The following is a 27,165-nucleotide window of genomic DNA, read 5'->3' on the forward strand; positions in this document are numbered from 1 at the left end:
ATAAACTAAGCCTGAAGTTAGTTGAAGGGAGAAAATAACAAAGATCAGAGCAGAAATAAATAAAATAGAAACTAAAAAGGCAATAGAAAATGAAACTAGGAGCTGGTTTTTTGAACAGATAAACAAAAAAGACAAACCTTTAGCTAGATTTACCAAGAAACTAGGAGCTGGTTTTTTGAAAAGAAGCAAAACAAACAAACCTTTAGCGAGATTTACTAAGAAAAAAAGAGAGAAGACTCAAATAAATAAAATTATAAATGAAAGAGGAGATATTACAACTGATGCCATACAAATACAAAGGATCATAACAGACTACTGTAAACAATATCTGGCAACAAATTGGACAACCTAAGAAGAAATGGATAAATTCCTATAAATATACAATCTACCAAGACTGAATCATGAGGAAATAGAAAATATGAATATACCAATTACTAGTAAAGAGATTGAATTGGTAATCAAAAACCTTCCAACAAACAAAAGTCCTAGACCAAAAGTCTTCACTGATGAATTTTGCCAAACATTTAAAGAAAATTAACACCAATCCTTCTCAAACTCTTCCAAAAATAGAAGAGGAGGGAACAGTTCCAAACTCATTTTATGAAGCCAGCATTACCCTGATACCAAAGCCAGACAAGACAGTACAAGAAAAGTTCAGACCAAGATCCCTGATGAACAGAGATGTCAAAATCCTCAACAAAATATTAACAAACCAAATTCAACAGTACATTAAAAGGATTACACACCATGATCAAGTGGGATTTATTACAGGGATGCAAGGATAAGTCAACATCCACAAATCAGTGGAATACACCACATTAACAAAATGAAGGATAAAAATCATATAATCATCTCAATAGATGCAGAAAAAGCATTAACAAAATTCAACATCATTTCATGATAAAAACTCTCAAACTGGGTATAGAGGGAATGTACCTCAAAATAACAAAGGCCATATAGGACAAACCCATAGCTAACATCGTACTAAACAGTGAAAATCTGAATGCTTTTCCTCTAAAATCATGAACAAGACAAAGATGCCCACTCTCACCACTTTTATTCAACATAGTACTAGAAGTCCTAGCCACAGCAATCAGGCAAGAAAAAGAAATAAAAGGAATTCATACTGGAAAGGAAGAAGTAAAACTGTCTCTATTTGCAGATGACATGAAATTATATTTAAAAATCATAAAAATCCCACCAAAATAAAATTGTTAGAACTAACAAATAAATTCAGTAAGTTTGCAGGATATAAAATCAATATATACAAAAATCAGTTCTGTTTCTATACACTAACAACAAACTATCAGAAATTAAGAAAACAATCTTATTTACAATAGCATCAAAAAGAATAAAATACTTAGGAATAAACCTACTTAGGTGAAAGATCTATACACTGAAAACTATAAAACACTGATGAAAGAAAATGAAGAAGATAAAAATAAATAGAAAGCTATTCCATGCTCATGGACTAGAAGAATTAATATTGTTAAAGTGTTCTTACTACCCAAAGCCTTCTATAGAGTCATTGTAATCCCTATCAAAATTCCAATGGCATTTTTCACAGAACAGAAAAAAACAATCTTAAAATTTATGCGAAACCACAAAAGATCCTGAATATCCAAAGCAATCTTGAGAAAGAAGGACAAAGTTGGAACACCACACTTCCTGGTTTCAAACTATATTACAAAGCTATAGTAATTAAAATAGTATGGTATTGGCATAAACACAAACACATAGATCAATGGCACAAAATAGAGAACCCAGAAATAAACCCACGCATATGGCCAATTAAGCTTTTAAAAAGGAGCCAAAAACACACAATGGGAAAAAGATAGTCTCTTCAATAGATGATGTTGGGAAAACTGGATTGCCATATGCAAAACAATAAAACTAGGCCATTGTCTTACACCATACACAAAAATCAACTGAAAAAAAAGGTCTTTAATCCTAAGGACTTGAGCATAAGACCTAAAACCATAAATCACCTAGAAGAAAATATAAGGGGTAAGCTCCTTGACATTGATCTTGGCAATGACTTTTTTGATTTGACACCAAAAGCAAAGGCAACAAAAGCAAATATAAGCAAGTGGGACTACTTCAAACTAAAAATCTTCTGCTCAGCAAAAGAAAGCATCAACAAAATGAAAAGGCAAACTACAGAATGGAAGAAAATATTTGCAAACCACATATCCAATAGGGGTTAATATCCAAAATAGACAGGGAACTCGTACAACTCAATAGCAAAAAGGGAAATAACCTAATTTTGAAATGGGCAAAGGACCTGAATAGACATTTTTCCAGAGAAGACATATAAATGACCCTCAGGTACATGAAAAGGTGCTCAGCATCATATCACTAATCATCAGGGAGATGCAAATCAAAACCACAATTAAATATCACCTCAAATCTGTTAGGATGGCTATGAAAAAAAGACAAAAGATAACAAATACTGGCAAGGATATGAGAAAAGGGAACACTTGTTCACTATTGTTGGGAATGTAAACTGGTACAACCACTATGAAAAACAGTATGGAGGTTTTTCAAGTACTTAAAAATAAAAATACATATGATCCAGGAGTACCCCCCTCAGGGTATATATTCAAAAGAAACTAAACCATTATCTCAAAGAGATATCTGCACTCCCATGTTCTTTGCAGCATTATTCACAAGAGCCAAGGTATAGAAACAACCTAAGTGTCTGTTAAGAGGTGAATGGATCAAGAAAATATGGTGTATATGACATACAATGGAGTATTATTCAGCTTTTTATTTAAAAAAAAGATTGTATTTATTTAAGAGAGAGCGAAAGCAAGAGAGAGCACAGAGAGAGAGAGAGAAGCAGACTCACCACTGAAAGTTGAGCCCAATGCAGGGCTCAATCCAGGACCCTGAGATCATGACCCAAGCTGAAGGCAGACACTTAACCAACAGAGCCACCCAGGCGCCCCTATTCAGCTTTTTAAAAAAGGAAATCCTGTCATTTGTGACAATATGGACAAATCTGGAAAGCATTATGCTAAGTGAAATAAACCAGACAGAGAAAGGCAAATACTGCATAGTATTGCTTTTATGTTGAATCTCAAAAAAAAAAAAAGATCTTTTTTTTTCAAGTCAAACTCACAGAAACAGAGAGTAGAAAAGTGGTTGCCAGTGGGTGAGGTGTAGGGGAAATAGGGAGAGGTCAGTAAAAAGGTAAAAGCTTTCAGTTACAAGATGAATAAAGTCTGAGGATCTAATGCATAACATGGTGACTATAGTTGATAACACAATATCATATAATTGAAATTTGCTAAGAGACTCGAACCTAAAGTGTTCTCACCCAAAACAATATTATTAAGGGTACACATGTGAGGTAATGAATTAATGAATGTGATGGGGGATCCTTTCACAATATATATGTATATGAAATCATCACATTGCATACTTTAAATATTTTACCATTTTGTCAATTATACCTCAATAGCGCTGAAAAAAACAGCTTTTTATTTTTAGTTTAAAAAAACAAGCATGCGGAAAATGTAATGTCACATTTCTACAGAATATGTTGTTGATTCAAGGTGTCCCACAAAAAGCAACTTTAGAGGGTCCCAAAATCCTGCCAGTGCCTTCCGTGCTAGTCCAGTTTCAATTAGTTTCCTTCCATTAAGTCTTCTTGGCCCCTGGATACCACCTTTTCACCCTGGCATGAGAAACTGATCCGCCAGCCCATTTTCTTCTGACCAAAGAAATGTGACAATTCACCCGCTTTTAAAAGTTGTCTTTTCCTGAGTTTCAGGTGAAGCAGACACACATTGTTCCCAAGTGACGCATGAGGCAATATGATTGATACCCTTTAAGTCACAATCAGTGATTCTCTAGCCCTTCAAGGCCTTGGTGATGAGTCCTTCCCAGCTCTGAAGTCTCTGATGATGATTCATTTAGAACCCCTCTCTGCCATTCACTCAGGGAAATGATCTTGTAGTAAAGTTAACCATAACCATCCTACTGCATAAGGCAGTAACAATGAGGGGATACTGTCACTAATACCCCAGGTCACCTGCAAAGGAATAACCCAAATAGACTGAAGATCCTGGCATAGATGGATTTCCTTTATCTGCTGCTTGTCTGATTCCAGGTTATTTTTTTCTATTATTTCAATTATTTAAAAAAGAAAGTTTCTACATCATGAGGAAGTTTCTTAGTATTTTTTCCAATTCTTTTTTTCTCTAGAGGAATCACCCTTCCCCCACCCAAAACATTGTAATCCAGCTTATACTGTCAATTCCATTGCATATGTAATGACAGGCAGGTAGACAAAAGTGGTTATGAGGTACACAGTCAAGGAATAATGTAAACGGCTTTACGCTGCTTGGTTGACTTGACACAGTCCTTCCAAGGTTCCTTATTATAATACTCCTTTGATTCTTCAGAACTTTCGATTACAGTTCTGTTTACTTCATCATGTGTTAACCTTCAGTTTAAGGTCAACTGTTGAACTTAGCCCTTTGGGTCTACGAAAAATCAAAGTCCTTTCCTGATGGGCCCCAAATACCCACCTTTTGGCTTCTGGTAAAAACTCCTCTCCTGAAAGCCTCATGTCCCATCCAACAGACCAGAGTCTTCCTGAACTCCTACTCTTACTCTCAGTCCATGGCTTTCATAAGACACCTGGTTGGGGCCACTGCCACCCTAAAGAGGCCTCCTGTCCACAGTTTAAAAATACTTAAGTCTCAATTGTGTGGCCATTTTTCACTACTAATCAATTTGTGGTGAGAAAGAAGGTTTTTTTTTTTTTAATTTCCATTCCCTTGGGGAAAAAAATAGAAGGGAAAAAAATAGAAGAGAGAGTTTTTGGGTCCATCCTCACCAGAATTTTCAGCTGTAACGTCCTGGCACAGTTTAACCTGGAGAAGACATTGTTGCCTGACCGACAAATTGATCAAAACCACGAGGAAAGCAGATGAGAGCATGTTCAATTTCTTTTTTTTTCTTTTTATTAAGTTGTAATAGTGTATTATACAAAAAAAATTATACAAATGTATTAAAAGAAAATTAATTTTCAGAAGACATCGAAACAACTTATACCTCAAAATTTTATACTTAAAGATCTTAAACAGCCAATTCTGTATGCGGACTTCTGAATGAGGTTCAGGTTTGTTTCCTAAGTTTCAAAAGCAAAATATGGCACCTTGTGTTGATGATGTTCATGCTGACCCACAATAAATCTCAACTGGAAGAGAGGAGAAAATCTGAATTCCCTGTTTTCACGACAATTCAATATGAACTGCTAGATGCTAGATGCCTGAATCTCCATGCCACAGCCTTTCATCACCCTTCTCTGGGGCTCAGGTCTTGATGCGGAATAAGACAAGTCAGCCAGAACTGGGTTATAACCATGATTTATTACAAGTAGATAGTAGACACTGAGTATGATAAAGTAAATGGAACTTCAAACAGGTAAAGAGGAAACAAAAAAATCAAGGGTATGCCCAGCAATAAATTTCAGAGTCAGAACTGTAACATCAGGCAATCATCAGAAAAGGGGACTCCCTATGGAACAGTGCAAGATAGGAGTACCTTTCTCATGTTGTTACCCATAGTTGGAATTCAAGGGAGAGAACCCCACAGATTCAGACCACACCAAATGACCAATACGATGTAATGATCAAACACTACTTCCAGCTAGGTATCCCAATAATCAAGTTCTATTTAAATCATACTCCCAAGTCTTCTCTCAATCATGGTGAAATAATGGGAATATTGAGAGGAACAGAAAGCAACAGATTGGTCATAGCCCTTGGAGAGGCTGGTGGTGTATGTATGGGTTAGTCCATTCTGGGGGTACTATTTTCCTGTATTGTCTTCATTATCCAGTCAATGTAGTTCTGCACTCGTGTGTAGATTCCATACGTTCCACACTGGGGGCCCCAGGACACCAGACCAGCTACATAGAATTTGGGGGTCTCTTCATTGGGAACCCGTAGAGCAAAGGCTCCACCACTGTCCCCTTCACAGCTATCAACACCCTTCTCTCCTCCAGCACAGATCATATTATTAGTGAAAACATAGGAATTTATATCCACTTTGACATTTTTGCCTTTCACCTCCCGGCACTTTTCTAAGGGAGCAACGGGTAACATTGCCCCTCGGAGCAGGATCACGTGATCTCTTACCTTTGTTCGGCCCCAGCCTGAGATCAGTCCCAGGTCTCCCACTGAGGGGTTGTATTCTGAGGAGGTGCCTGGCAGGCAGATGGGGGAGACAGTGGGCCCCATTTTCACTGGCTCTTTCAGCTGCACAAGTGCAATGTCATTGTTGAAATTCTTTCGTGTTTCTGGGGCATCCAGGAATTCCCAACCCGGATGAATAATTACACGCTCAGCAGTGAGCATCTGGGCTTTTGCCAGTTCTGAGGTGACCACTGAGGTGGACCCAACGTACATTACTGGGTCACGGTTTCCCTCCACGACATGAGCAGCTGTCAGCACCCAGTACTCATCGATGAGAACCCCACCAGCCCATGGGTTTGAAAAGAAGACTTGCCAGGGGAAATTTTGAATCTCTGCAATGATTCCTCCAAATATCCTCTGTGTTCCTCTAAAGGGCTTACTGGGAACACCACACACTAGGAAGGAACAAGAACAGGAGGAGAGAGAGCAAGAAATAAATTGCTGGCCTCCTGCAAATCCTCCAACCACTCAAAAACCTGCCAGGTGTCAGAATCCTCTAGCACGATATAGCCAACCCTGTATTTGGTCAACCATCTCAGTACCAGATTCATCCTGAATGAAATCACCAGACATCTCACTTTTCCAAAGCCACAGGCAGGCTTGTGGGAGAGACTGGTTAAACTGAAGCAGAATGTGACTTCCTGAGTCCAAATGAGCTAGTGTCTCACACTATGAACAGCCCCTCTAGAGGCGCACTTCAGCCCATGGGGACAGGGGCCCAACTGAAAACAGTGCTGGGAAATTCTTTCCTCATATGGGAAAGAAACCTCATATGATGGTGGAGGAGGCAACATCCCACCTTCTCCTGATGCCCCATGGAGTGTTTATCGCCTTCTTTACTGAAGTCCTAATTGCAGCTGAGTCCCTCCTAGCAGTCCATGGAAGTAGGACAAAGAGAGGGTTTTCTTCTTTCCTCTTTCATCTCATTCCCCACTGATTGCAGATTTGATCACTTTGCCATTACCAAATACAACTAAAATGGAATTTTATTCCAGATGAGGTCAGCTTACCTAAATCGCTCAGCAATCAGCATGAATAGACGCTGAGGTGAGCGTAAAAGTCTTTGGACCCAGACAGACCTGGGTTCAAAGTCTACTCCTGCCTCTTACTAACTCTGTGAACTTGTACTCAGTTCACTCATCTGTGAAATGGAACTAATCATATCTCAAAGGGTTGTTGCAAGGACTGGAATGAGATAATAAATGCAATTAACTAGCTCAGCCCCTAGTTGTTACTACCAGGACATTATTATTATTCTGGCTTTGCCTGAAAGCCTTCTTCTATCCAATTCTGATCTGTCTGCAACTCATTTCTTGATGCCAGATAGACTGTTGCCAGATAACTTTTTACATAATAACTGGGCTAGTCAATTGGTCTTGTTTCTGTGTGTGGATTCCTCACTCTCACTTTTCAGGTCCTGTTTTTAGCAATTCTACATCCCCTTACTACAGCTACATTACCAAACCTAACTGGCCCCGAATCTGATATCGTCACTGGCTAACTTTCTATTTCCTGTCAGTGGGCCTGACTCAGTGTGGGAGGAATTCCCCAAGGCCCTGGCAGCCCCCCCCCCCACCCCGCCCAGCCCAGTGTTGTCTCTACCTCTAGACTAGACTCTGCTAGACCCAGGTTAAGTCCTTTCCCAAGAGGACTGCAGCTACTTTCAGAGAGTGGCCCCATACACCGGCACCTGCGTCTATGGTCTGTCCCCGAGATTGAGCCCTCATTACCTGGAACACATTTTGGCAGCTCCGCACCCAGCAATTTGTTCACCCAGCTCCCGTTGCCAGCGCAGTGATACTCTCCTGGAATAGCACAAGGGACACAGGACACACTCACCACCACATCTCCTCTGTTCCATTCCCTCTTTCATGCAGAGCCTCAACTCCTCTGAGATTTGGGGAAGGGATCAAATCAAATCAACTAGAAAAGAATCTTGAGGACACCCTCTACACAATGCCTCTGGCCTCTATCCTGCCAAGGGAGGGGAAGAAACAGTTTCCAAAGCAGAAGAGGGTTATGGCAGAAATTAGAAAAATGTTTCAAGTGGGAAAATAAATTAAATTAAATTAAAAGTGGGGCGCCTGGGTGGCACAATCGGTTAAGGGTCCCACTCTTGGTTTCGGCTCAGGTCATGATCTCAGAGTCATGAGATCGAGCCCCATGACAGGCTCTGTGCTCAGCTTGACATTCTCTCTCCCTCTCCCTCTGTCCCTCCCACTCATGCTGTCTCTCTCTCTCTCTCTCTCTCTCTCTCTCTCTCTCTCTCTCTGTCTAAAATAAATAAATAAATCTTTAAAAATAATAATAAATTAAAAGCAATGAAGTGGTACATATTGTGCCTTTTCCAGTCCTTCATCTAGTACTAATAAGGCCTCTCCATTGAGAAAGTCAGTCACATAGTATTGGTGACTTGACACTGGAAGCATTACTCCTGTGTGTTCTACATTAAATAATTGGTCAAAAGCTGAGTAACCACATGAAAATGGATATTGTAGGGGGAATTTCTGCCATAGTTGTGAAGCTGAGCTCAGTGACTTCTGTTATTCCCTATGGATGATCCTATATCCCCACAGGAAAACTGTATCTTTAGACTAAGCCAAGAGGATAAAGTCCATCCCATCCTTCATTTCTCTCCAAACTCTCTTCCAACCCAGAAAGATTGTTCTATTCCCTTTCCAGCACTCTTATTCTTTCTCCTCTTTTCTCTAGTCAAAGAAACCTACCGCTTTCTTCATCTTCCATGAAATAATATGGCTCCTCACAAGTGTAATGAATGACAGAACCAAATAAAGTATGTTCTGGATCTTCAACTTTACCATTCTGAATGGGTTCAGGAGAGCCACAGTCCACAGCTACAAGAAGAAAGCAGGAGAGTGATGGTTAGGATAGTTACATCCTACTAGGAAGGGTCACTGAGCCAGTTTCATCCTCCCAGCCGTGTCCCTCACTCCTTCCCACCCCCCACGTCCATAAGTGCACCTGAGATGAATCTCCCTAGACCACTGAGTCCTGCCAATTCAGATAGGCCCTTGAAAGCTACAAGGAGGAACCTGCTTCTCAGGGGTTGGTGGAGGACCCTGCAGAAGCCGGGAATGGACTTCTATAGTTCTACTAACTCTACCAATCCCATGGCCTCTTTCTTTGAAAGAAACCTGCTAGTCTTCCCAGTCTAGGACCAAATCTGGGCTGGCCCTTCATGGATGGCTTCCCTTCAGAAACAAAATCCATGGGGTGCCTGGGTGGCTCAGTCGATTAAGCGTCTGCCTTTGGCTCAGGTCATGATCCCAGGGTTCATGCAACAGGCTTCCTGCTCAGCGGGGAGCCTGCGTCTCCCCCTCCTGCTCCCCCTGCTTGTGCTTTCTCTCTCTGTCAAATAAATAAATAAAATCTTAAAAGAAACCCAACCCCCTCTCTCACAAGCCTAAGAGGAAAATATGAATTTGAATCTTGATGAACTGATCTTTTAATTCCCATCAAAAGGGGGGAAAAGAGTCCCATTTTTAAAAAAATACATACGTTGACATTTCAGTTTGGAATTACTCCACTTTCCATTACTTTGACAAGTAGAATAGAAAGATGTCAAGCCAACACTTCCCTGGAGAATAATACACACCACCATTAATTTATAAGGAGAGATATGGGAAATCAAAGTCAAAAATGAAATTGATCTCTGGTCTTGGATCAATGAGGAGTCCTGACCACAAGAAGCTTGGGGACATCTTAGTAGAATGACCCAAAGCACCCAGAAGTTAAGGCTAAAAGACAACTTTGCCCCAGCATATCAAATCCCCTTCCCCAGGAAGACTAAAGGCAGAAGGAAAGTGTCAATCTGGCCATGACTCACAAGGAAGGACTAAAGATCCTGAGGTGTTCTGTTTGTGGAAAATGTGTTAAACTTTGCTCAAACAAGGACATTCAGTAAACCATTAGACAATTCCAGTATGCTCATCCTGATGTAAGGATTAGGGAGAAGACCCTAATAGTACTTTACCTGTACAACTTCAAACCCTTCCAGACAGGTTATCTTTACCACATCTTTGAACACATATTTTGCTTTCTCAGGCTCCCAAACAGAATTGGCAGTGACTTCTTTGGGACAAGGAATTGCTTGGAAAGGACAGAAAAAGAAAATTACCAAAGAGTTGGAGAAACTCTATTCTATTTATATCATCCTCACACTTTCTGAAATCATTCGGTAGTCCTTAATCCTGAGGCCTAACATCCCAATGGAGATGTCTAAAATAATATGGTATTGCCCATACTCCAGGAAGTCATTGAGCCAGTTCCACCCACCCAGCCATGTTAGTACATACTAACTAACCACCCCAAGTTGTCTGCACCTGCAAGCCCAGTTAAAGGATTCCTAGAGTTTCAGGCATTTTTACAACCACTGACAGGTTTAGATCTTGCTGAAGAAGTGAAGTCTCTCAGGATACCTAGCCATATAACAATCTACCTGTTTGGATCTTACATTGTCCAGGGACTTTGGTAACACCAAAGAGCAACTTCTAGGTTACTCACGATCTCCATGGTAACGAAGTTTCCAGCCCTTTTTTTGCCCTGTTTGGTCCGTTTGGAAGATGACATTAAGAGTGTTACTCTTGGTTTCAATATTTAGTGGCTCAGAGAATCCATTACCACAGTAAGGACCAAACTGCTTGTCTCTTGCAACAAACTGAAAAGAAATGAAATGATGAAATCAGCAGAGAGAAAGAACTAAAAGAAAGAGGTAAAATGGAGGGGATAAAAGTAAAGGAGGTAATGAAAGAAACATAAAATAAGAAGGAGGGGAAGAAAAGAGGGGACAGAAAGAAAGACAGCTTGTCTTTGAGGAGAAATCTCTCTGTGTGAGTTGGGAGGATAACTAATCATCACGCACAAGTAAACTGTCAGGGCAGTGGCCCTTCGAATCAGCTGGTTCCACATCAAAATCTTCTCTCTGCATAGTCACCACCACTTGGTATCCCTCCTCCAACAGGATCTGATAGTCACACCTTGAGTTCTCTGGGTATGGATTGGGATAATTGGGACTTGCAATCTCCCCAATCAGTGTAGTGAATACATCCCCACTGCAATTGACTAAGGGAGAAAAAGAAAAAAAAAAAAAGAGGAATGAAATATAGGGTCAAGGAAAGGAGATCCTGCCCCATTCTATGACTCTTCTCATGAACTGAGCATCCCTGACTGGAGCCCACATGCCACAATTACACACCCGATACAAATCAATAGAGATACCCAATGCCTTCTGGGTTTCCATCACATTGCTTATGATAGAGCCCCTCATGGTTATGAACAGTCCCAGGTAGACTCTTCACAGGCATCTATCTCTCCTCTCCAATTATTTAACTTGACCCTGTAGGCTTGTCTTCCTCCACTCTTGTGGCTCCCCCACAGCTTTTGGGTAACTAAAGACAGATGCCAAAGCAAGGCTGAAGCTAGTCAAAATTGGAAGGGTCAACAAAGCTATAACTGGGAAGCCTCAAGCCATTCCAAATACCAGGGAACATGCCCCCCACTTGATGCCAAGCTCACCTCCACAATTCTTCATATCATCATGGAGGAAGTATTCTGGGGGGCAGGAGCAGAAGTAACCACCAATGAAGTTGTTGCAGAAGTGGCTACAAGGGGCATCTGCAAAGTCTGTGCACTCATTTATATCTAGAAAAAGTAGAGAAAGATTGAAGTCAAGAACAAAGACCGAGAAGTAAGAATGAGTTTAAACCCAAAACTACAAGGGTAAGAAAAATTAGGAAAGGCCTATTGCTAACATGAATGAACGAATCGTATTTCAGGATGGTTTTATTCTATATTACTCTCCATGATTCTGATTCTGGAGTTGAGCCCTGCCATTGCATGGCTATAAGGGAGCTCTCAATGCCAGAGACCCTTGGCCTTTCTCACAAACAGAGCATTTCGGTTCCAGAGACAACACTCTATAGGCTAAACATGGTTAAATGTCTTCTGAGGGGAAGTGCAATCAGTACACTTACCACTTTAGAGGATTTGGGTATTTCTGTCAAATCCGAATAATAGTTTAGCTTTACGAGATGTTCTAACTTCACTTTAACCTGGAGTTAGGTGTAGAAGCATGCAGAATTTGAAGGTTTGTTTGCCATTGGATGGGTTTGAATATCATGCATTCCTCGTGTGATTCTTGGCAAGTTACTTAACTTCCCTAGTCCTCACTTTCTTTATCTTTAAGTGGAGATCATTATACTTACCTTGAAGAGCTGAGGTGAAGATAAGTTAATATAGGTAAAATTCCTAATACAGTGCCCAATTTATAGTGGTTCTCAGTAAGTTACTATCTATTACCTATTTTTACCATTATCATCTCTGAGATACAATCTTGTGTTTGAATTTCACAAAGGCAATTCATGGACATACCCAAGTCCAGTCAACACTTCATAAGAGTTATAATTATAAACAGAATCCTTAGTCACAGAATCGCTCAGTGTTTGTTCTGCTTCTAATCTTTTGGCTGGATCACTAAGGAACATAGAGAACGGTGAGCCTTACCTACAGCAACATAGTATGCAGCAAACCCAGTGAAACGCTCTTCATTGGAGAAGTCTGACTTAAAGATCACCTGGAGTTTATTGTATGGCACTTGGAACTCTTCCACAATTGGGGAGTTGGGATTCTTGCTGGTCCTCTGTCCACATAGTTTCCCTTCTTCAAAGTCTCCTGACATTATCTAAGAAAAGAGTCAAAAGGAAGCTGAGAAAGGGTAATATTGTTGGCATTGGAGGTCAGAGAAGGGGACAGAAAGAATAGAACATTCCACCACCACCAACCCAGCCCTATCCTTTATATGCTTATTATAATATACCTGCACTGAGTCGTATGCACAGTTCTCTGACAGTTCTATGTCCAGATGGGTGAAGTAGAGATGGATCCCATACCCTTCAGGAACTTCTATATCCCAAGATTTCTCTATCTCATTGGGGTATGCCTGAGGATAGTTAGGGGACAGGATCTGCCCATACATAGTCGGCTCAGCATCAACGGATGCCAAAAGGGAAAACAGGACAATGCACCTGAAAAAACAACATATGGAGATGGGGGTGACCCAGGTACTGGCAGACTAGTGCAGTGCCCTAGCATTTGTCTTGGGTAGAAGGGAGGGGAAAGGGAGGGAAATAGGTAGAAGGGAGGAGGGCAACAGCACATGCGAGGAGGAGCTTAGGCTGGAATAGAGCAAAAAGGCCTACGTCAAACCAAAACCTGAGCTTCAGATCTGAGCTGTTTTCTAGAGCAGATAAAGGGACTAGAGTCCATGTACATCTCTGTAGACTCGTGATCACTTACCACATCTCTGGCAATTTGTTCATCCCTGGTGAAGAGCACGCCTCTAGCTCCTGGCTCTCTGAACCTCTGGACTTTGGAGCAAAGGGGTGGCCGGGCTGGCTGTATTTGTCAAACAAACACAGGCACCTGCTTTGGTGATGGGGGTCACCTGGGGGTTCGGTGTCACCTTCATAAGAGTAAGACACAGGTTAAACAAAGCAATACACTGATCAGCACAGGATGCCTGTCATCTCATACCCTCCCTGGTTCCATTGCAATTCACTTTCTAGACTAAAGCTAGATCTTATCCTTCTCCCATTGCTTCTCTGGATCTTCTCCCAGCTTTTCTCCAAAAAAAAACATGAGCGCTTTCTCCCAATTTTCTTCCTCCTCCTCCCTCACCCCCACCAGTGACCCCTGTCCCCACTCTATCAGTCTCTTTCCTGCCCTCACAAAACAATATCCCCATTTCCACTCAGGTTTTCAGGAGCCTTTCCCCATCATGACTAGCCACCTAGGACATTTCTCCCTCCTCTTTTGGCAAAGATCCCCTTGATCACTTCATACCAGCTCTCTTTACTATGGTTATTAGTGCACATATTTCTGTCGGTTCTCCCCCACGACCACTGATGGAAGGATGAGCTTCTTTTACTAGGGGAAGGCAGCGACCTTGGGAGAAGTGGTCTGAGACAGGGTTGGGTGGGGAATGAGACAAAGGGCAGCTGAATGACAAGAAACACACAAAGAAAGGAAAGGAAATGTATCCCCTCAATTTCCTACGTTAATTCTCCAGGGTTTGGGGTTTTTTCCTTTATTAAAAAAGATGAGATATCTTTCCATAGTTCCTCAGAGAGTCTTGCCAAAAATGTTTCTAACCCTGGAAATGATGGTAAGTAGTGGGGTAACCGCGAGGAAAAGGGGGAGGGCAACCTATATTCTGCCTTCTTTTACTTTGCTCCTTCCAGCCCTCGATCTTTGCCCAAAACCTTCCCATGTGAAGTTCTCTGCCTTTCTTTTTCTTCCACCAAAGCTCTGCTCTTCAGTTTTTAAGGTTTTTACCTTCAGAAGCGGATGGCAACAAGTGGGTCAGTCCCTTCTCTCGTGCCAATGGACATGCTGGGCGACCCTGCCAGCTCCCAGGGAGAGCAGCACCGGGCCTGGTCGCTCCCTCTGCAGGAATTCCGCCGGCCTCCCTGTCCCGGTTCTCTTCATATGATTCTCTATCCCAGTGTGCATGTCTGAAATTCCCTGATCTAAACAAAGAGGGGGCTGGGAGACCATGACAAGGGAAAGGGTAACTCAGCCTTGATCTTGGAGCTCCCTCTGCTTTTGAAACAAGAATTGCATACTTCTGGTCAGGCCCAAGGTCCCTCCATCCAGGGCTCCAGGGGGAGAAAGAAGGAGTGGGGAATTCCACCGATTGCTTAATGTTCTCTTCCAGCCAAAGGGTGTGTTAGAGCTTTCAGAGAAGTCAGGTGATTTGTGGGAAAAGGAGGGGATTAATACTGTGGGGGAAAAAGCCAAACCCAGAATGTCCAACCCTCCAACAATGTATGAATCACAACTTAAGGGAGAGATGCCAGTCATCTCTGCTCTTAAAGCAAATTTAACGGTTGGATAATGACTTAGACCTAGACCTAAGCTGGTGTGGGATGATGCTCTTCCTCTTCCTAAAATCCCCTCCACATCTCCAAACATCTAAATTCTATCCACCAATCAAGCCCCAGGTCAGGTACAATCCAGAGTCCCTCATCCATAACCCTTGGGTCTAAATGAGTTTCAAGATTCAGAATTTTACAGATTTTAAAAAGACAGTGCAGTACATGGACCCAATATTAGGTAACACCTCCTCCTCTCCCTCCCCTCGAGGGGCTGGAATAATGCTCCATTATCAAACATTAATATTTCTGCTGCTACGCATACTGATCTTCATGGTAAGTAGAATAATTAAAATTATTATTTGGTTATAATTATATATTATATTTACATATCCCTTATGGTTATAAATTACTTCACATCAGTTCAGGTCAGGTTTTGCTGACAAATGAGTTTTGGTGCCAAACTTGGGGGGTGGGGGGAAGCCTTTTGGAATTCAGAGTTGTAGATAAGGGACAGAGGGATGGTGGGCTGTACGATCCCCCCACAAAATCTTCCCTGATCTCTTGGCTTACCTTTATGTCCCTTATTACTTTACTTCCTACCCTTATCTAGTGACTTGCATTCCAGTGAATCTACACCTTAACAATTGAAGATGCTCCCTTAGTTTACATGCCACTAGGAATTAGGCTGCCAATTAATCTACGATATACCATTGATGATAAGATGCCTCCTGATTTCAGGAGCGTTAAAATGTCAGGGGAAGCGCGCCTGGGTGGCTCAATGGGTTAGGGTCAGTCTTCAGCTCAGGTCATGATCCTGGGGTCCTGGATCCAGCCCCCGAGTTGGGCTCCCTGCTCAGCGGGGAGCCTGCTTCTCCCTCTCCTTCTAACCCGCCCCCCCCCCCGATCGCTCTCTCTCTCAAATAAATAAATAGAATCTTTTTTAAAAAATGGGGAAACCACATGCCTTGGAATTAATTGCTGGTTGACTCACTCAGCACTGGGCCTGGAGTCAGAGGACTGGCTCATTCCCTAACTTTTTAGCTTCTTCAAGTATAAAATGGAGATAACATCAGTTCTGCCTGCTTACATGGCTGTCAGAAGGATCTAATGAAATAGTGAGAGTGAAAGAACTTTGCAAACTATGGTGCCAAATAAATGTGCACATTGAAAGGAAGAGAATTATGAGTCAATAAGGTCTCTGAAGGCGGGTTCAGGGTCTGATTCATCTCTGCATTCTCCACCATGTCTAGCTGTGTCATTCGTATAGTAGATGTACATATGACTGTTTGGTGTTCCTTTGGCTGCCCAGGGTTTGAATGTCTTTACGACATTTGGAGAGTTCCTCATCGTATGATTGGGAATAGAGCCCACCTCCCAGGAGAGAAGATGCAAGTGCAGGAAGTGTGTTGCTCCCCACTCCAGCAGCTCTGGACCAGGCCCATGCACTCATGCTCCACTCATCAGAGGCATCTGCCTAGGCCTTGAATCCAGAGGTTGTCATACCAAGAAGCAGGGACTATGGAGCCTCTGGGGACAGTGGGGGCTGCAGGAAGAGGAAAGAGACCGGGGCACCTGGGTGGCTCAGTCAGTTGGGCAGCCACCTCTTGATTTCAGCCCAGGTCATGATCTTAGGGTCCTGGGACTGAGCCCCTCAACAGGCTCTGCACTCAGTGGGGATTCTGCTTCAGGATTCTCTCTCCCTCTGCCCCTCCCCCCACTGACGCACATGTATGCTCTCTCTCTAATAAATAAATAAATCTTTAAAAAAAGAAAAAAAAAGATGAGGGAGGAAGCAGTGCTCACAAGCAGCTTCCACTGTCCAGTGGGTGAGCGTCACAAGCTGAAGTGTCTAGGGCCTAGCAAAGACAGGGCAGCAGAGGCAGCCATATTCTTTTTTTTTTTTTTAAGATTTTATTTATTTATTTGTCAGAGAGAGAGAGCGTGAGCAAACACAAGCAGGGGGAGTGGCACTCAGAGGGAGAGGGAGAAGCAGGCTCCCCACTGAGCAAAGAGCCATATGCAGGGCTCGATCCCAGAACTGTGGGATCATGACCTGAGCCGAAGGCAGACGCTTAACCGACTGAGCCACCCAGGCGCCCCAAGGCAGCCGTATTCTGACCATTGTTCCTGCTGTGAAGCTTCCACACTTGGCACTCCAGTGCTCCCAGCATTTCTCTGAGCAGTCAGTCCAGGATCCCTTTAACAAATTCCTCTTCTGCTCATATCTACCAGAGTTGGTTTCCATTGCCTGCAACTAAGAACAATGGCTGATACAACATGCTCAGTGAGTATCTGAGAAATGACTGACTGAATGAGCCAATGAATTCAGACCATTTACTAGCAGCTTTTGGGAGTGTGACCTTGGAAAAGTTACTTAATCCCTCGGAGCTCCAGCTTTATCGTGTGTAAAATGGGGATAATATCATCTCCCTCAGGGACGCCTGGGTGGCTCAGTTGGCTAAGTGTCTGCCTCTGGCTCAGGTCGTGATCCCAGGGTCCTGAGATCGAGTCCTGAATCGGGCTCCCTGCTCAGCGGGAAGCCTGCTTCTCCCTCTGCCCTGCTGCTCCCCCTGCTTGTGCTCTCTCTTGCTCTCTGACAAGTAAACAAATAAAATCTTTAACATACATATATAGATAGATAGATAGATAGATCTCACTTCCCTCAGACACAGCTATCATTGTCAGTGACTAAGGAAAGGGTTAAGGAATAGGCAGAGAGATATAGGAGGCCACTGACTCCCCTGACTAGGCTCGCAGAAATCCCAAATGTGGAGAAATGCTGAGGTGTACAAAACCAGAGATAAGGGAACAAAGCAGACCACCTGGCCCTGCATGTTAGGGAGCGTGTTTTATTTGTTTTTGTTTTGTTTTGTTTTGTTTGCAGCTACATTGTAATCACAGAACATGACCAGACCTCAGAGAAGTGAGCCATTAAGGATGTTGTCAGTAGTCCTTGCTCAAACCAAGACGGCACAAGAATCTCAAGGCCACAGTCTTCCCAGTCAGTTCTCAATAAGACTCCAGCAACAGCCCACAGTGGCCACCCATTAGGGACCCCTCTCACTCTAGGGAGCTTTTCTCTTCCCTTTTTGCTCTCACCTTGACTTAACAAACTTTCACTTCACTTCACCCTTTTGTGCCCGTGAGATTCCTTCTCTGACTCCATGAGACAAGAACCTCGCAATCCTGTAACATCAGGACCTACAGTAGCCATGATTAGATATCTAATACCTAGCATATAGATATATATCAGCATATATCTAGTGCTAAGTAAGCCCTTCATCAATAAACAACAACGTCACCTCCAAACACCACCAGCAGCAGTAGCAGCACCCGTCTCCTCAAGAGCTTCCCAGCCTGCCTCAGTACACAGCACAAAAAAGAGAGCATCTTACCAAATTATCCAGGCTTGCTTCTTCTTTGTCTTCTGAATTCAACACTCACTGGAAAAGTTAGTGACTCTCTCCTACCCTCATGTGTGTTTTGACTTCACCTCTTCAATTTTGCCATCCAACTACAATATTTCATTTTTCTCTCTAAATCTCAAGAAGACAACAAATCACACATGTTATGGCATCTCTGGGCCCTGCCACCTTCCCCACTTTAGCAAGAACTCAAGCCAAGACCTCTTAGAGTGACAGCTTTGAAACTGTTACATAATCTGCTCAGATTCATGGGGAGTCATAAACATGATGTTGCTTATTGTCACCCTCAGGGTCATCTGAACCCCAGCTGATGTGATAATGCTAATACACAAACCAGAAATTAGAACCTTACATGTTAGTATTAAATGTAACTAACACACATGTGTATAAACATGAAAGGGACTTTTTAAAAGATTTTATTAATTAATTAATTAATTTGTTTATTTATTTATTTATTTGAGAAAGAGAGAGAGAGCAGGGGAAGGAGCCAAGGGAGAGGGAGGGAGAAGGAGAGGGAGAAGCAGACTCTGCACTGATCACAGACCCCAGTGCGGGGCTCAATCCCACAACCCTGAGATGATGACCTGAGCCAAAATCAAGAGCTGGACACTTCACCAACTGAACCACCCAGGCGCCCCAGATTTTCTTTTCTTTTTTTTTTTAAGTAGCCTCCACACCCAGCGTGGAGCCCAATGCAGGGCTTGAACTCACAACCCTGAGCTGAGATCAAGAGTAGAACGCTGAACCAAGCCACCCAGATACCCTAAGGGCATTTTAGAAAATAATCACTAGTGTTACTCAGAATCATAAGTATCATATTCACAATGTCAGTTACCATCCCTCTTTCTGTTCCAAGTTCTAGAGAAATTGAGAAATCAAACAAAAGCAGCAAATGGAGCTCAAAATATTATCTTTAATAGCAATAAAAGCCAAGATAGAGTAAGTAGCCTAGTGTAAAAGCCAAATGGTGGCTAATTAAACCCCAGAATTAGAATTACCCTTCTAGACACGGACAATACTGGGCCAGGAAAGGCTTTCTCAAGCAGAGAATATCTGCTCCCTGTGGGCAGCTTGCTCCCAAGAGGAAGAAAGACCAAGGTAAAGGCAGCACGCCCATCTATTCTTCATATCTTTACCAGTTAGATAAGTCACTCTTCCTCCCTAGCGCTAAGTGAGAAATGGAATGGAGTCATATCATGGCGCTCTCTCCATCAGGAAAGATCTATCAGGGATGGTACAAACATCCCACCCCCAACATTCCCACGGCTTTTCCTCTTTAACCTGTTAGATTTAACAATTAAACATATCATCAACTAAGGATGTGGCAGTCTACCTGGGAGAAAAAATCAGGAATCTAATTAGAGCTCCATTCACCCAAGGCCAACCACTGCTCCTCTTTTGAGCCCTCAGCACCACTGGCCCCAGAAGCCCCCAAAATGATACTGAGCAATACGTTAATGTTAAATATATTCTGCACCCAAGAAATGGAAATTCACCTCTCCTATTCCCATCCCAGATTACATTCAGTTAACCAAGATAGCTATCAGAGCTCAGCAATGAGACTAAATGATGGTATTAAGAAAGGCCAACAATAGGCACTCTGGTCCTATAGTCGGCCCTATGCGCCGCTCGGCTCAGAGCGGTGGCCCGGCGCTCAGTGTAGGCCTTCTCTGCACGTCCGCGGGCCTGCGGGGAGCCTGGAAGCCGGGCGTCCCTGCGGGACAAAGTGCTGTCATGGAGAATGTGGCCTCGCTCTTAGGCACAACCGTCCGGGACTCCGCCCAGATGAACGAGCTGCAGCGGGGATCTCGGGCTCCAGGGCTTGGTCGCGCTCGGCTTCCCGGCTTCCCGGCTTCCCGCGCAATCCGTTCACACATCAAGAGAAAGCCAGGAACGAAGAGATCCTGAATCCCCTCAAGAACGTCCGACCCCGCGGCGGGTTCGAGCCCACCTGCGAGGGAAACGGCTCGCAGGCGCACCCCCTCTTCGCCACAGGTTCATCACCTGGTCTCCCGTGTGCGGTAACAACATCTCCTGGAACTTCGAGAAGTTCCTGGTGGGCCCAGAGGGTGTGTCTGTGCTCAGGTACAGCCGCCCGCTTTCTAACCAAGGACAGTGAGCCTGACGTCGAGGCCCAGCTGTGCCTAGGGCGCCCTTCCTGTCCTTGCTGCTCGGCGGTCACAACGTTGCCCTCTGGGGATTTCAACCACAACGGTGTGAAATCTGCAAGAGTTAGTTCCTGCAAGGTTTCAGAGACTGTACTAGCTCCCTGGCCAACCTTTCCTGAGTCCAGTTTTGAAAAGTCCAAAGAGTTCATGAGACACAAGAATATCACAATACCAGCCCCACAACCACAAAATTTCTGAAAACAGCCATCCCCAGACCCCAAAGCAGATATCCCAGGAAAAAATTAAAATTATATTTCCAAAACCCGGTACTTAATGTTGCCAAAGACTGAAGAAATTCAGTAGTATCTGAGGGAAGGAGAAAAATCTTAGTTTTTGACCTCACCTTAATGCCCTTAGGTTTATGCCAACCGTTCAGAATCCATAGCTCCTGAACTTAAGCACAAGTGAAAGAAATCATTTAGAAAAAGGTTACTTTGGGTATTCTGTACATACCACATGGGGGTCCTCCTGTATGGAACATTTCATTTCCAGTCCCCTCCTTAGTCCTAAGCCTCTGGCGCCCAGTGCTGCATTGGTAGGTGAGCTCTGCCTACAATCCAGACTCCACAATGCAGAGGACAGATGGTTTCCATTCAGTGGCTTTTGCTGCTTTTATGGAATCTCTAAGACCTGAAAAGCCTTCCTATGAAGGAAGGCTTTCTCTTGGTCCCCATGTTTGTTTCAGCGGGAGAAAGGATCCTCAGTAGATTCTTGAAACTGCAGTTCCTACTGAAGGTTCTGAAGCCTGTGCACTTACCTTAAGGACCAATACTTCTGCCAGATGCCCCGATGCCAGTTTTTCTTCCCCTTTTTAATTTCATTAACAGATTACAGCAACTTCACAAATTAGGGCAGAGGCAATGCCAGCAAGCCTACCTATAATACGTATATCACCTTGAAACCCACCCAGCAATTTTTTGAGACTTTGCCACTCTCCAGCCGGTGAACAAGCTGCTTGGATTCCAGATCAGTCTTAATTTCCTCCTTGGCCCTGAATGTAGAATGGCATTGGCCAAATTAGCACTGCCTCCCTTAGCCAGGCACTCAAATATGAAAGCTACAATCTCCCCAGGGCTCTGTAGCATATGTAGATCTCAGCTTCCTTACAGGAGGATTCCTATAAGGAAACATCAGGAGTCATGAAGAGAATCCCACCACTACAACATACACGGTATCTGCATTATTGTCAAAAACTCTAATATAAACAATGCTTGCCAAAATACCAATTCATTTATTGTTCAGTAAAACCAAATAGTGAAAAATTCTGACATAGATAAATCCTAAGAAGGGATGCCTGGGTGGCTCAGTCAGTTAAGTGGCTGCCTTCAGCCCAGGTCATGATCCCAGGGTCCTGGGATGGAGCCCCACATCAGGCTCCCAGCTCAGCTCGGAGTCTGCTTCTCCCTCTCCCTCTGCCCCTCCTCCCTGCTCGTGCTCTCTCTCTTGCTCTCCCTCTTTCAAATAAATTAATTAAATCTTAAAAAAAAAAGAAAAATCCTAAGAAAAAAACAAGTGTAGCTATATCAAAACAAATAAAGTGTAACTGGGAGAGAGAGATAAAAGAAAGTGAATGTTGACAAGAGGCAGTAACTGCTATAGTCTGATTATGCCTGCCAAATTCACAAGTTGGGGAATCCTAATGCCCAATGTGCTGGTGTTAGAAGGTGGGGGTCTTTGGAAGGGGATTAGTGGGATGCCTGGGTGGCTCAGTCTGTTAAGAGTCTGCCTTCAGCTCAGGTCATGATCCCAGGGTCCTGGAATGGAGTCCCATATCTGGCTCCTTGCTCAGCAGGGACCCTGCTTCTCCCTCAGCCTCTGCTGCTCCCCCTGCTTGTACTCTCTCTCTTGCTCTTGCTCGCTCTCTTTCTCTCTCTCTCTCTCTCTCTGACAAATAAATAAATAAAATCTTAAAAAAAGAAAAAAAGAATGGGCTTAGTGCTCTTTTAAAAGAGACCCAGGGGGTGAGGAAGAGAGAGAGAGAGAGAGGCCCCAGATGGCTCCCTAGGCCTATGTGAGAACAACAAAAATTCTGTGACTCCAAAGAGGGCCCCCACCCAACCATGCTGGCCCCTGATCTTGGACTTCCAGCACCCAGAACTGTGAGAAGTAAATTTCTGTTGTTTGTAAGTCACCCAATCTGTGGTATTTTGGTATGGCAGTCCAAATGGACTAAGACAGAAACAAAGCCAATTTGGGAGGACTCCTCTATTCCCACCTAAACTACAACATTAAAGGTACATGTACTTATGGCTTATAAAGTACAAAGTGCTATATAGTTCTGTCAACAGAAAATGGCCAGAAAGCACTCTAATCCGAGAAGAAAGTAGAGAGTTTTATTCGAGCCCAAATTAGGACAGCTGCCCAGGAAACACAATTTTCACAGGGACGAGAGTGCTCCAGGGAATGAACAGTTTTTACAGGGTTATATACTTTCTTACATAAAGAGCTATAAATCCATATGTCAGAGGTACCACCTCTCAAAAAAGTTATAGATTAATATGTAGGCAGGAATCACGGGTTTTAACATCATAGAATATAGGGAGTAGGAGCATTGATCAACATCTTAAGGACAGGAGGCTTTCCTTCAGGCTGCTCATTTGTAAAGCAGATGCTTGGCAGGCCTTAAATCAGGCTTTTGGTTTAAACAAAGTTTATGTAGTCATGTTGACTTAGAAAGAGATCTAAATTGGCCTCCCTTATATCAGGGCCTTTAGAGAGTTTTTTTCTCACTGCTTCCCCATGCCCACCCCACCCTCTGCCCCATTTGATCAATGATCTTCTGGCAGAAAGCAACCATGATCGTTACTTTGTCCCTTGATGTCAGGGTAATTCCTTATCTGCCATGGGTCCATCATGTCCCTTGATGCTAGGCCTGATTTAGGTGGCCTAGGAGTCTATGTGGGGGTAAGGATGAGGGTCAACAGTATGGTTTTTAATTGGGAATATTACACCTGATTTTTTTTTCAATGAGATCAAACTGTCATGCAAACATTGTACATGTGCTTTGTGGTGAGTTTTTCCCCTTGCCTTTTGTGTAACATTCATAACATAAATACAGAAATAGTAATAAAAATCCAATTAATAACATTTGAAGCAACCAATGGGGAAAAGGTACAGAATTAGAAAGACAAGAGAAGACTTAAAAAAAAATCCATTGCAGGTATTTTGATAATCTTGAGTTAATTTGAGTATCTTCTTTATCTTTGGTTATTTGTGCTTTGTGATATGTTTCAGCTGATTGGTTTAAAACGGTAATTAAGTTTTCTGTTATCTGTAACAATTTCTCTGGCCAGTTAGTTTCCATAGATATTACATCTTGTAGTGGTTGTAATTCTCCCAAAACATTTGGTCATCAATATCAATATTAGTATAATTTTTGTTAGCATCAGGCAATTCTATCTGAGTTGCAAAGTTGCAAAACTCCAAATTCTATTTGAGTATTACACCATATAGCAATAGTGTTATGATGAAAAGTACTCTTGTTACAAAATAAATCAAGGAGTACTCCAGAAGTGTTTTACAAATCTTCCCAACAAAATCTTCCTTTTCCCATATACCAGGCATAGCCATTACAGGCTAAGTTGGAGCGAATTCAGGGTTCCATTGTTGTTAGGGCATAACCGTGTACTGTGCCTGAATTCACAGATGTCAGTAGGTACTGGGATCCAATAAGAATCATTGGCTAACGGGGCGCCTGGGTGGCTCAGTCGTTAAGTGTCTGCCTTCAGCTCAGGTCATGATCCCAGGGTTCTGGGATCGAGCCCCACATCGGGCTCCCCGCTCCGCAGGAAGCCAGCTTCTCCCCCTCCCACTCTCCCTGCTTGTGTTCCCTCTCTCACTGTGTCTCTCTCTGTCAAATAAACAAAATCTTAAAAAAAAGAATCATTGGCTATTAAGGTCCATCTTCCTCCAGTGGGAAGAAATCTGGTGGTATTTACAACAGTTCCTGTTCCTAATCGAACAACATCATAAGTCTGGTCGGCCATAAGTTTGGGTACTAAGGCAGTAATTGAACATTTATATAAGTTACAAGAGGCTTTAATGATTTTACACAGATTAGGAGAGCTATGTAATTTGCATAAACATATATTTTGGGTTTCTGTAGTTAAGGCCATTGGCCCATAGATACCTCCGCTTCCATTTGGATTAGCATGGCTAGGAACCCTTGGGTCAAAGTATATGCTTTTCCCCATTGTTGGATATGAGCATTTTTGGTCATAATATGCTGTTTGATTTAGCCATTTTCTTAATGCTAAATTAGCAGCCCAAACAGATTTCCATCCTTTACCTTCTTCCTGAAATAAAAATCCGTCTAATTTTCCTTTTTGGGCAAGAGTGTTTTTTTCTTTGGCCTATCTTTATTAAAGGCAAACTCAGCTTGACCAAAGATACCCAGAGCTCACTTTCTTCACTGACGCCGATGCTGAGTTATCCACCAGATGTGTTGTTGCCATTGTAAACTAACAGCTTTAGTACAACTAGGATAAATATTTTGAACCCAAAAGTGTTGGGTTCCCCAGACTAGTGTTAAATGAGTAGTAGGAACTCCTAAATGTAATTTTCTCTAAGTATGCCATAAGGCTTCTCATAATCTTCTGGATCATATGGAGAAATTAGATTTAGAAGGTGGATGAATCCACCAAGTCACTCCTAAAGTAGCATCTTTGATAGATATCCATCTTTTTTTTCCCCCCTTAGGCCATTCCATCCACAAAAACATGGTTTGTGAATACCTTGGATATTTTGGCATGTGGGCAAGCTGCCCTAAGTTTCTCCCGTTGTACCCAGGAGACTTTCTTAATAAATTATCATCTAAGTTTATAGAGACACAATGGTCAATCTGCTGAGTGTCATAAGCCATGAAGGTTAAATTTGAGTTAGGTAGTACTTTTTGAAAGGCTTTTCCTAATAGAAGTCCTTTATAATATACATATCCTTAAAAAAAAAAATCAAGCATCAGAAGCTAAAGGAAGATTAGAGCCGGTCCAAGGGATCGTGAACATTTAATCTAAGTTATCATCATAGTAAAGTACAGGGTAGTATTCGAAGTTATATTAGTTAAATCCACAGGTAACCATGATATTTTATCAGGATATAAAAAAGAGGGAAGTGAAAGCAAACAAATAGGTTTACTATATTCTAATATTATAAATCAAAAAAGAAAGAAGAGTAGAAATATAGGCCTGGTCCCAAATCTTGGGAAATGTAGTCTACCATGATGTCATCTACTTTCATCCTGGTCTGGCCACTATTGCTTAGTCAGTCAGAGTGAGGTGTCAGAGATAAGAGTTGAAGTTCACTCTGGTGAAGGGGACTTAGTGAGAAATGTGGATTCATGAGTTTACACCTTTTAACATAACAGCACAAGGATTAGTTAGTAATACTTGATAAGGTCCCTTCCAGCAAGGTTGTAAAGACTTGTATTTGATGTCTTCTCCAATAAACAAAATCCCCAGGTTGCAATCTTCATCTCCCCAGAGTTCTCTGTAAAAGAAACTGTTAACCAAATTTTCATTTTGTTTAAGAGCTATAATGAGACCTTGACAATAATGTCAATAATTTTAATAAGGTTGGTTCATACATCCCTTCATCTAACCTCATGGGTTGTCCAGTTGTTATTTCAAAAGGGGATAATCAATATTTTCAAAAGGTAGTAGATCCAAGACCTAGAAGTACTAGTGGGAGAGATTTTGGCTATGGAAGTTTAAATGCTCCTTCTATTTTTGCCAATTAAATCTTAATGGTACCACTTTTTCTTCCCACCAGTCCTGAGGATTGCGGATGGTAAGCATAACAAAAATGTTGCATTATCGGCTAAATATTACAAATGGTTCTAATCATGTGTCCAGTAAAATGGGAACCTTGATCACGATGTAGTTCAAAGGGAATTCCCCAAACAGGAATTACTCTTTCTAATAATAATTTGCATACTGTTAATGCCATAGCTCTCTTCTGCAAGGAAAGATTCAAACCAATGTGAAAACATACAAATAATAACGAAAACATATTTATATCCTTGAGATGGTAGCATCTAGACAAAATTCAACTGCCATACTTCAAATAGTCCTTTGGGAAGAGATAAATGGCCTTGTGATCCATGTAATAGCTTTCCAGGATTATATATTGGGCAAATAGTACAGCAAGCATACCCTTAACAGGCTACTATAGCAGAAAGGTTCCATAAATATTGTTTACCCCGTAAAATCATTTTTTCAGGTCTCCAACGAGTCAATCGATGAGTATGTGAAAGTAAAGGTATTTGTGCTCCAAAGGGAACAACAGGTTTTTTGTTAAGCCCAACCCATATCTGAGTGATGGGGTTGAATTTTCCCCCTTTCAGTCTGTAAAAGATCTTTTAATGGAATTGGTATCAAGGATCAATGAACATTCTTGATGCTGGACAAAATTTGTGTCTAGAGCTGCTTGTCAGTTACATCAGTCCAGTGATTTCCTCTTGCTTCTATGG

The 27,165-nt window shown here is 42.3% G+C and overlaps 1 protein-coding gene and 1 pseudogene across 1 annotated transcript; one reads left to right on the plus strand and one right to left on the minus strand.

The window, feature by feature from the left end:
- Positions 1–5,365: 5,365 nt before the first annotated feature.
- Positions 5,366–14,749, minus strand: C1S (complement C1s). The gene is made up of 12 exons (XM_027593907.2): positions 14,565–14,749; positions 13,527–13,692; positions 13,048–13,255; positions 12,735–12,912; positions 11,748–11,873; positions 11,095–11,294; positions 10,737–10,890; positions 10,207–10,322; positions 9,732–9,810; positions 8,939–9,067; positions 7,943–8,017; positions 5,366–6,607 (listed from the first exon to the last, which is right to left on the minus strand). The coding sequence occupies exons 2-12, from the start codon at positions 13,547–13,549 to the stop codon at positions 5,808–5,810; spliced, it is 2,088 nt and encodes a 695-aa protein (XP_027449708.1). The 5' UTR covers positions 13,550–13,692; positions 14,565–14,749; the 3' UTR covers positions 5,366–5,807.
- Positions 14,750–15,385: 636 nt separating this feature from the next.
- LOC118357362 lies at positions 15,386–21,107 on the plus strand (annotated as a pseudogene).
- Positions 21,108–27,165: the final 6,058 nt, after the last annotated feature.

Source organism: Zalophus californianus, chromosome 9 (assembly GCF_009762305.2).
Source record: "Zalophus californianus isolate mZalCal1 chromosome 9, mZalCal1.pri.v2, whole genome shotgun sequence".
Taxonomy (NCBI): Eukaryota; Metazoa; Chordata; class Mammalia; order Carnivora; family Otariidae; genus Zalophus; species Zalophus californianus.

Coding starts and splice junctions, on each gene's coding strand:
- C1S (XM_027593907.2), bottom strand. CDS start 13,549: ATGAACAAATTGCCAGAGATGTG. Junction 12,913..13,047: donor GTGCATACGACTCAGTGCAG/GTATATTATAAT, acceptor CTCTTTTCTTAG/ATAATGTCAGGAGACTTTGA. Junction 10,891..11,094: donor ACTGCCCTGACAGTTTACTT/GTGCGTGATGAT, acceptor ATTTCTTTTCAG/TTTGTTGCAAGAGACAAGCA.